This window comes from Lactuca saligna, chromosome 6, assembly GCF_052625555.1.
Source record: "Lactuca saligna cultivar CGN05327 chromosome 6, ASM5262555v1, whole genome shotgun sequence".
In the NCBI taxonomy this organism is placed as follows: domain Eukaryota; kingdom Viridiplantae; phylum Streptophyta; class Magnoliopsida; order Asterales; family Asteraceae; genus Lactuca; species Lactuca saligna.
Window position 1 is genome coordinate 153,136,250 of NC_136422.1, and position 10,871 is coordinate 153,147,120.

The window sequence follows — 10,871 nt, forward strand, 5'->3', positions numbered from 1 at the left end:
AACAGGTAAAAATAAAAAACCGGTAAAAATAAAATCGTAAAGTGGTTAATTCATCTTTATATAATTTTTATTTTTGTTCAAAAAAATAATCAAAAGAGGGTGAGATCGGATACAGTCTTACCTGCGACATGCATGTCATAATATCCGTCGTATCTTAGTCGTTCGTTCGTGCTACCGAAGCTAAGAGCGGAAAACCAACAACAACACTGGGCTTGAATCTTAAATAGAGTGCATCTGGGCCAACCCATTGGAACCTGGGAATTAACAAAAAGAATCCAGAATCCAATAAACCCTCACCTCACCCTATAATTATATATACTCCTTCTCTTTCCCACAATCTCTACCGTTTTTTTGCTTCAAACGATCCGAGAGGTACCTTCCAGTCATGTTGGTTTATCAGGATTTGCTTACTGGTAATTCTATTCACTTATTTAATGTTTATTTTTATTCTATTTGATCGATAATCGATCCATAATGGTTTTTGTGTCGCTTCGTTGATTGAGAGTCAAGGGTTTATGACTACTTTTTAATGATTATTTTGTTATTAAATCTGCTTTAGGTCCGTTTTCTTTATAGATTTTATCGTAATTCAATTACGACGTTACATTATAAATAACTGAATTTTTGTTGTAAATATGCTTCTTGTTTATTTATGTCTGAATCAGATTCTGTAGAATTTCATGATTAGCTTCTTTAGTTGCTCAATTATTCAAATCGTTAGTGATTCGGAACGAATGTGCTCTTGATCTAAATTTGATTATGTAATGTAGGCGATGAGCTTCTTTCGGATTCCTTTCCATACAAGGAGATTTTAAATGGGATTCTTTGGGAAGTCGAAGGAAAGGTTAGTCTTTCACTCTCGTAATCTTTCATTATCTGTGAAGCTATTATGAATTTATGGTAATGATTCATATTGTTTTCTTCTACTTTTACACATACAGTGGGTTGTTCAAGGAGCTGTTGATGTCAACATAGGTGCAAATCCTTCTGCAGAAGGAGGTGAAGAAGATGAAGGCGTTGATGATCAAGCTGTGAAGGTTGTTGACATTGTTGACACCTTCAGACTCCAGGTATAAATAAGTTTACTACTTTCAGTGATTGTGAATTACATATTGACATTCCACTTTTTTAGTTTTTAACACTTTTAAATCACTAAAAATGCAGGAGCAACCTCCATTCGATAAGAAACAGTTTGTTGGTTATATAAAGAAATACATCAAACAACTTACCCCAAAACTAGATGCAGAGCAACAAGAGTTCTTCAAGAAAAACATTGAAGCTGCAACAAAGTACCTCCTCTCAAAGCTTAGTGACCTTCAATTGTAAGTTTTTTTTTTTTTTTTTTTTTTTTTTGCTTTAATTTATGAATGGAGTCCATATTTTTACATGTAATTTAAAAACTTGGTGTTAATGTTATGTGTAGTTTTGTTGGAGAGAGTATGCATGATGATAGCAGCATTGTGTTTGCTTATTACAAAGAAGGTGCAACTGATCCAACATTCTTGTACTTTGGTGTTGGGTTGAAGGAGGTGAAGTGTTAAGAGTTTCTATTACTTTTATGTACTCTTAAAACAAGTATTCTAGGGTTAAGTTAAAAAGTTTGGATTGTTACCGGTATTTTGAGTTCAGTTTTATGTTACCTGGAAGTGTGTGTGAGATTGGTTCTAGATTTATTAGATTTTTTTTTTACAGCAGTATAGTTTTTATCAAGGGTTAAGTTAAGAAGTTAAAGATTTGGATGGTTTCTGGTATTTTGACCCCATATTTTACCTTAACTTTTGAGAAAATTGTTACTCCGTATATTTCTAGACTTATAATACTTTTAATAGGAGGAAGAAAACGAAAGTGAATTGAATTGAATTGAATTGTTTGCTTCTAAAAAAAATATTTGTCAAGTAAAATTGCAACAAAGCAACCAAGAAAAAAGTTGCAGATAAAAATATAAGCATAATCACATAATATAGTTGAGTAAATAAATAAATAATATATTATAATTTATAAATACTTTTTGATTCTCTGTAAATATTCCAACTCTTTACTATATCTTATAAACAAATCGGTGTAGATATACGAGGGACAATTTTCTTTAACGACATTGCTCGAATGTTCCACTTCCGCACGTGTTTAAATAAATAATCATAACCACGCATCTTATTGATAAGTGGATAACACCTTCTTCTTGGACCATGTGGTTGATTTTACTGCTCTGGTGTTTTGGTTCCCAAAAGTGAATCTTTTTATTATTTTGGCATTCGTCTTGATTTATTTTGGTTTTGGTTTACCTTCTCTTTTATTTTTAAATTCTAGTAAAATGTTTTTATTTTTTATTTGTATTTTATATTAACTTTTATTATTACTTATTAAGTGGACCCAACCTTTACCCCACTGCTTTCTTCTCCCCACTCGACCCGATCATCCCCAAATCACAAAAATTTTGATCAAGGTCGTCGTCTCAATTAAAAATAACTTCAAAAACCATAGATAGTTAGAGGAAGTAAGGGTCAAATCCACGATGAGTTTCAGTTAAATTGTGTCAAAATAATCAACGGAAAATTTATTGCTTGTAATTGTCACGAAAAAGATTTAACCAAAGATTAAACAAAAGGATTGAAACCTTATTAATTAAAACGAAACTCTCAATGAGAAAAGTAAGGTACTCCTGCTTTAGTTGTAGGACAGTTCAAATTCATATACTTTTTTTCTTAAAATCCTAATTCAATTACTCAGATGAAGTTAGGGTTTATTATCTTGTAACATATAATTTTGGGTATACAATATGTTCATTCAACTAGTTGTCTTACTAACTAAGTCTAATTGGATTAGGAATAATCAGTGAATTGACAATAAAATGTCTTGCAATTACCTATTACAATCTTCAAACGTTGTTTGATGATTGAATGAAATTGATGATGATCCACTGATTGAATAATCTTCAAACGTTGTTTGATGATGAATCCAATGAAATCTCACATTCAATCCACATTGGAGTGGCTACAACCATGTTTGGAGAAGGTTTGAATGTGTTTGTAAGCCTCCAAAATCAGGAAAATCATAGGAGAGAAGAGAGTTTTCAATTATGGTTTTGTCTCCTTTAAATATGCATTAAAATCCTAATTCCCGAGACACTTTCTACAACACACTTGAAGATGGCGTCTTAGACACCAACTCCAACACCATGGAGTTATAGATTGTTGTTATGGAGTTTTAGTGACTTCAATGCTGGTCAATTTTTAGCTCTAATTTATATGTGTAATTTACTTTAAAAAATATTTGTGAAGAAGCAAAGGTAATGGAAAAGAGCCCATTTTACAAGGGTTAATAAATAACAGAGGTGTGTTGTCAGGGGCCAAAACCGAACTAAATCAATAAGGACAAAATAAGTTAAAAGAATTCTTTATGTACTCGAACAAAAACCAATTTGTAGTTTACTCCACACATATCAAGCCACACCTAAAAAATGACAATCTTATTGGTTTCTTTTGAGCCAAAGCATATACGTATGCAACTTTCATCACCTTTAACAAACTACACAATTTATTTTCCAGAAACAAAAAGTGCAACATTCAATCTACCAAAAAGGCTGCAGGATTTATACATTAACCAAATACCATAAAACAAATTAATACCCCACAACCCCCCCAAAAAAAAAAAATCAAATTTAGCAGAAAGAAACCCTGCAAAGAACTCACAAGAAATAAGAAATTCAACATATACAAACAAAAGACAGAATCTTCCATTACCAATATTCAAGATCAGACCACAAGTATTATGATCACAATCAGAAGCACAATCCCTAAGATCACCATAAGCAAGCAAGTCTGCATGGATCAAATATCACACAATCAACATTTTTACAAAAACATATAAACTCAAATTCTTTCTTTTAATATAAAGAAAAAAAATTATATACCATAGAAGAGTTTGATCTTTGAGTCTTTGATGCTTTAGCAAGATGGGATTTTCCCTGTAAAGTTGCAGCATGAGAGTTCTCGATGTTTGACCCAATATCATCTGAAACAAATTCCTCACATCACAACAATAAGAATTAACAAAAAATTAAGAAGTGAAAAAGGGCAAATGTGGAAATTATACTTACCGATCATAGTTCCTTGTTCATGAACCAAAACAGCAAGATCTTTAAATATTTCATTCACCTCACCAATTTGGTTCTGAATCTCTTGTATTCCCTGATCTCTTTCCTCAATTATAGCCTCATTGAATGCAATCTCATTGTCCAATAACAACACTTCCTGTCTGCTAATATACTAATAATAATTTAATTATAGTAATAATAATCTATATATTAATAATGGGTGAAAGCAGAAAACTTGCCTTTTAGATTGGACAAGAAGGGCATGCTGTTCTGGACTTCTGCCTGAGCTTGCATCCACTTCACCAGCTTCATTACTGCAGATCATTTGCAAAAACTTACAGATTATTTGTTCATTAAGCCACATCATAAGGGCAAATTTGGTAATTGAAGGTTTAAAAGGCAACTAACCGTGAGGAGTGAATAGCTTGAGGAACAGCAGGAGAGTAAGCTGTCTCTCTTTCAGCTGCAAGGCGTTGTGCTTTTTGAAATTCTTTTAAAACTGCTTGAAAATCTTTAGCAAGTTTAGCATCTGTTATCTTTTTGCTGGCCTGTATAAAAATGAAAACATTCAATCACCACAAGTTTACACAAATTCTAAACAATCTTGAGGATTATGTGTCTAAGGGGAAGAGGGAGTTTTACTTACACTAACTTCAGCACGATGATCTGTTTCACTGGCTTGCTTAAGTTTTTCAGATGTATCCTTCACCAGTTGCCCAATATGTAGTCTTGTTTTATGCCTACCATTCAGAGAAGCTCAGAGTCAGAAACCCCAAAACCAATACTCAATGAAAAGACATGAAATTTTTTGAATAAAGTATTGTACTTTAACATGATCTCATCGTTCACCTAAAACTCTACAGATCTTTCATAAATTCTGCTTTTTTATAGTTTATTTAGCTTCAGAAAAATCGTGATTACCAAAAGCTCCCAGTATGAATGTATGATCATGTTGAAATGGATCATTTCTCATTCAAATTGCTATCAAGAGCTAATCCCTTATGATTTAAGATTATATCATATTGCTTTACTCGACTGTAGAATCCTAGCTACACAAACTATGATCAAATATCATTTCGTGACATAATTCGATTATAAAAACTACTGACCTGAGCCTAATTATACACCAAAACATGTATATGAGTCAAAAAAACAGATACTAAAATGTTAAATAGATACCAGCTTCGAAACCCTAAAATGACCGTAAACGAAAAAGGAAAATTCAATCCGACGTACAGCTTTTCACGGAGCTCGGGGGTGTCTTTAGGGGTACCAAGAGTATTTACTAGCCTCTGAAACGTAGAGACAGCAGTATTGATCTGGAAGATTCCAGAAGCAATAGCTTGGGTTGGGTCTTGTGGCTTCATGCCCGTGTAGCCCGCGCGTCGAGAATTGAGCGGGCGACCCGCTTCAATATCTTGAAAACTCATATTAAATCCCTCGAATGAACCCTAAATTGAACAATTTTGATTTCAATTATGGAACGAAGAACAATTCCAATCGGGACAGAAACTCTACCGATCCGAGAAGGGAGTGATCGTAAGAGAGTGAAACTCAAGGTTAATCGGAGGTTGGGTTGGTGAAAGAAATGGCAACAACTGATGTGGGAGAATTCAAATGGACCCGATGATAATTTAGAGGTGAAGGGGATGTGATGGGGAATAGCCAAAAGGAGGCACAGGGTGTCGACTGCATATAAGAACTTGTTTTAAAAAAAATATCATCACTTTCTATGTCAAATTAAAAAAGGAGTGATAATGATATATTGACCACATCTTTTATGACGGAATATAACAAAATTGTTATAAGTATGATTTTCACAAACCAAAACAATTTTTTTTTTTTTTTTGGTAGTTATTTGTAAACGTCGTTCCATACGATAAACAGGTTCGGAATGATGTTAGTTTTTTAGAAAATATGTCGTTCCATGTCTAATACATGAAAAACCTTAGTCTTTACTCCCACAAATAATGTTAGTTTTGTAGAAAATATGTTGTGTATGAAACTTAACTTTTGTGTTATTTGGTAGCAAATGCCTTAATTTATAAGAATTGCTTGTAAAAATATTACTAATAACTCAAAAGAAACATAATAACTTATTGAAATTAATACTTACGTATTACAACTAGAAATGAATGCCTATATGTTCTTTTAATTTTCCTATGAGGACGCATGTAGGTTTAATAACCAATTTATCGAATCAGATATCTACAAACGAATATTACTTGATTGTTTTGACGAACAAATTTTCTCAAAAATATTGGAAAAAACTTACCCGTCTTTCGTGCCCCAAAAATAATTTTTGTGGTGACAATATCCTGTTAGAAATTTAAAAAATATTCTATTAACAATGAGGTTTTCCTAACAGATGCTAAAAACACTAGTGGTCCTAAATATGATGAAGTTGTTAAAACATGTGTATGTTGTTTGAGCACGACATTATCATCATTTTGTGCATAGTGCTTCCAGTGATGACCTTTTTATTTCTTTTCCTTAAAAAATTCAGGTCAAATTGTTCTGACAAACCATTTTTTAAAAAGAGAAGTCAAATCTTATTTACTTTGCAAGTGTTCAATTAAAATGATAACAATAACATGCTTCGTCTAACTAACAAATTTACCACTGGAAAGCTTGATAAAGAAGCTTCAAAAGCATCTGAACAATCAATTGAATATACAAAATCCATAACAAGCTTCAGAATTAGGGGAATATACAAATTCATCTGAAACACTCAATTTCAATGATTTTTCACTCACTTTTTCTAGTTATTCATCATCATCCATTGCATTATATCATTCCGAATCACCCCATCCAACTGAAAACGTCTGTAGTGAGTATTATTAATTCCAATCTGTGGCCTCATCATCATACCAATACTTGGGTATGGTGAATGCCAAGTTTTTCTTGAAGTAAACAGATGCTTATTGTTTCTTGTTTCATTGCTGATTGGAGTTGGTTTATGGTGAAAAGAGTTGGTTGAATAGCTTTTGGTTGTTGTTTTCTGTGGATTACTATTATTATTGTTGCTGGATTTGGAATTGGAATTGGAATGGGAATGGGAATGGGGATGGGGATGGGAATTGGAATTAGGATGGGAATGGGGATGAGAGCGTATCTGGGCAGCTGGTTTCATTTTGTCAAGCCATCTGAGGATCCAATTACCAAGGTTTCTACCAACTTCAATGTCTCTTTGTTGTACCTCACGATGAACCTTTAGTGCCACATCAAATATGGATCGTGTTTTCCTATATCATATAACAAACAAAGCAAACAAGAGCTTGATTTAGTTAATCTGATAATAAGAAATAAGCTTCTTCTCATGGATACCAAATATAACAGGTTCATGAAGTCTCTGTTCATCAGATTTATAGATGCATAAAGCAAAATGGCCCAGTCAATAAGAAATGAAGAAAAAAGTGCCTACTATAATAACAATTCATCAGAAGAAATGAATTTAGGACAGTAGGAAACGAAACCCCAAAATTACATTCCTAGTGTATGATCAAAATTAATTAAAGCAAAATACATCGATCGATTAACTTCGAGAACAAGTAGCATATTAGTAAAGGCAGATCGAAAGAGCGTCCAAATCACAGAAATATACAAGAGATAAGTTAATATACGTATATACAGATATAGGGATGAAGATACCTTTGAAGGAATTGACGAATCTTAGGGCGTGTAGGACCAACAAGACGTCGTTGAATTCTGAGAGCAAGCTTGTATGTCCTCTTCAATCCCAAAAAATACGCTGTTCCCAATGTGATCTCCCATAGCACCATTCTTTCTCTCTGCTGATATGTGTAACTGTTTTGTATGTAGTAAAAAGCTAGGGTTAATTCTCCGTGAAAGTGAAAGATATGAATATCTATTATATGTATGGAATTGGAAGCATCAGATCGTGACATCTGAACGCAGTTTCTGCCATTTTCGTTTACAGGTCGGAGAAATAAACGATGTGGAAAAAGCCCAGAGAAAGTTCTCGTGTCCCTTTGCTACCCAATTTTGTTCCAACTATAAACGGTTTCTTGCGGATAAATTAGCAAACATTGAGGAGATGTATATTAAAATCAGTTTAGTTTATCCTTACCACAATTAAAATCAGTTTATATTAAAATCAGTTTATTTAGTTTATGGGAAGTGATTCGTACACAATAATTTTTTGCCGTACACAACAATTTATGCATTATAGAGTTGTACAATACAATACTTTAAAGCACAAATTGTTGTGTGCGGAGAAAAAATGTTGTGTACAAATCAGTTCCCTTAGTTTATCCTTACCACAATAATCTGATTTTTAAGGATTTCTATACAAACACTTAAATTTAACTTATACTGATTTTTAAGGATTTCTATACAAACACTTAAACTTACCTTATTATGATCGGAATAACCAATAAACAAGAAACACTTTCTTTTTTCCCTATTCAAACAACTCACCAGTTTTGATCAATTTCATACTCCTTATTTCACTTGTTTGATATTGATTGTTTTTATTAAGGTGTTGTTCACTTCGAATTCATGAAGTCTGCAGATCATCTCTGCAACCTTCTGGAGTAGAAGAGGTGAAACAAACGGTTGCAGCCTATAATAAAAAGCAATGTTTGTTTTTTAACATTTGCAGACTGTTTCAGTAAACTGAAATTTAAATAAACTAATTTTATAAAATGAAAATAGTTCTTATTACCGAAATTTTGATAATTCTAGTATTAAAATATTGAAAAAAATAATACTAAAAAAACATCTAAAAAAATAAAAATATAAAACTTTTTAAAATAAAATCTTTAAAAAAATGTAAAACAAGCTATCAGTTTTATTCTTAAAAGAAACTAATTTTGAAAAACATAAAAAAAGAAAATAATAAAAATAATTAAGAAAATATTGCAAACAATATCTACAAAGTTCGTAAAAAATTACATACATTAAAAAAAGATGCATCTAGAACTGAAAAATATTATTAACAAATATAGAAAAACAAAAAAGAAAATGTGATTTCGTCATTTGGACTGTTATTTTGGGGTTAGAGGTGTGAGTTCATCAAAGGTAGAAAACAAAACAAAAAAAAAAAAAAAAAAATCAAATCTTGCATTTTGGTATGATGAGATCATAGATGACATTTGAGCATCATCGATTTCCTTTGCTCCATTTGCAATTTCATATCATTTGTCCCATCTGCAATTTACTTCAGTTTCATTTGTGATTTCCTTTTATCAACTGAGATCGTAGAAATGTGTAATACATCGCCTGTATAATTTCATGTTATAACACCCATAAAATTCAAGCCAATTTAAAACTTTTTAAATCATTCAAAAACCAATAATTATTGCAAATTTGTTTTCAAAATGGTTTCATATCAGAGTATCCCATAATCAAATCATAAAAATATAAGGAGGTGCACGATCACGCCTTCGCCTTCCCGCAATCATCAAAAGTACCTAAAACAAAATCCACAACTATAAACCCGAAGCTTGGCGAGTTCCCCCAAAAATACCAACGCCACACAAACCATATCAATATCATATAAACAAACAGCATGCATAATGAGTCATCAGCCTGACTGGACCGTCTCGCAGGGCCATCAGTCTATCTGGATCGCTCTCCGAGCCATCGGCACGTCTGGACTGCCTCTCAAGGCCTTTAGACTATCTGGACCGCTCGTCGGGACTTCGGCGTGACTAGTATACCCTAACTGGGTCTGCAGTCTATCTGGTTTGTCCTGGGTATGTTGGCCTTCAGCACAAAGCAGGTCCACATCAACCCAACCCCCAATCAAACAATCATGTGCACATAAATATCATACACTAGCATATATAACAGTCAAACCGATCTAAAAGATCACTAATCATATCAACATCATATAACCAGGATACCAACCTAACCAGTCACTAACATAGCATTATCCTATATAACAGGATACCGACCTATGAGGTCACTAAGCATATCACCATCCTAACTACCATGTTTTAAATCAATAAGCGTATCATGCAATAAATCCGGATACAAATCCGAAAAGGGTCGACATTGGTGCCTTCAACCCTGTTAATATAGTGAGGACAACTCACCTCACAGGTAGCTCGGGATGATAAATGTCAAACTCCCCAAATGCAACTCCAAAATCAATCCCCTACATCCACCAATGATCCACTTTCATAAATTCCCAAATTACCAAAATACCCCCAGAAGTCAAATTGGTCAACTATTGGTCAAAATCGAAGTCAACGGTCAAGGTCAACAGTCCATGTTGACCCAACTCGTCGAGTGTAGCCCACTGACTCGTTGAGTCCTTCCAGAACCTGATAAATCATGAAAAACCTAGTTGACTCGCAGAGTTCCCAGGCAACTCGTCGAGTCCATACGATGTCCAAATATCGGGAAAACCCTAACTGACTCATCGAGTCGTCTCACTGACTCGTCGAGTCCATGCAGAAACCAACAATGACCAATCTTCATCTGAATCGTCGAGTTGACCATGCAACTCGTCGAGTCCCTTTAGTCAATTTCTCATTTAGACATTTTTAAGTTACCCCAAAAGCTCCAAATTGTAGATCTAGCTTCCTAAGGCATAATTATCACGTAAAGTTGCAAACTTTACGTGTATGAAAGGTCTTAAAGCCCAAGACCAAGCTAAACAATAAGTTCTAGATAAGGAGAAGGCCATTACTTGCTAAAGACTAGAAATTTATGACTATAAGGGGCTTGAGGAGTCCAGATCTAAAGTTACAACTTCAGATCATGCCCCAAACCAGAAATAATTCCACATCACACTAGAAATAGCCCT

At 33.5% G+C, this 10,871-nt stretch overlaps 3 protein-coding genes across 3 annotated transcripts; 1 reads left to right on the forward strand and 2 right to left on the reverse strand.

Annotated features, from left to right (window-relative positions):
• The first annotated feature begins 257 nt into the window (after nucleotides 1-257).
• On the forward strand, nucleotides 258-1,751 carry LOC145002142 (translationally-controlled tumor protein homolog). Its single transcript, XM_078961439.1, has 5 exons — nucleotides 258-413; nucleotides 771-844; nucleotides 942-1,070; nucleotides 1,165-1,322; nucleotides 1,424-1,751. Exons 1-5 carry the CDS (start codon nucleotides 386-388, stop codon nucleotides 1,539-1,541), a joined length of 507 nt encoding a protein of 168 aa, XP_078817565.1. The 5' UTR covers nucleotides 258-385; the 3' UTR covers nucleotides 1,542-1,751.
• Nucleotides 1,752-3,516: 1,765 nt separating this feature from the next.
• LOC145001779 (syntaxin-22-like) lies at nucleotides 3,517-5,695 on the reverse strand. Its single transcript, XM_078961126.1, has 7 exons — nucleotides 5,330-5,695; nucleotides 4,740-4,833; nucleotides 4,502-4,641; nucleotides 4,333-4,407; nucleotides 4,097-4,254; nucleotides 3,911-4,011; nucleotides 3,517-3,818 (listed from the first exon to the last, which is right to left on the reverse strand). Exons 1-7 carry the CDS (start codon nucleotides 5,521-5,523, stop codon nucleotides 3,753-3,755), a joined length of 828 nt encoding a protein of 275 aa, XP_078817252.1. The 5' UTR covers nucleotides 5,524-5,695; the 3' UTR covers nucleotides 3,517-3,752.
• Nucleotides 5,696-6,595: 900 nt separating this feature from the next.
• On the reverse strand, nucleotides 6,596-7,875 carry LOC145003028 (uncharacterized). Its single transcript, XM_078962191.1, has 4 exons — nucleotides 7,745-7,875; nucleotides 6,900-7,338; nucleotides 6,714-6,815; nucleotides 6,596-6,610 (listed from the first exon to the last, which is right to left on the reverse strand). The coding sequence occupies exons 1-4, from the start codon at nucleotides 7,873-7,875 to the stop codon at nucleotides 6,596-6,598; spliced, it is 687 nt and encodes a 228-aa protein (XP_078818317.1).
• Nucleotides 7,876-10,871: the final 2,996 nt, after the last annotated feature.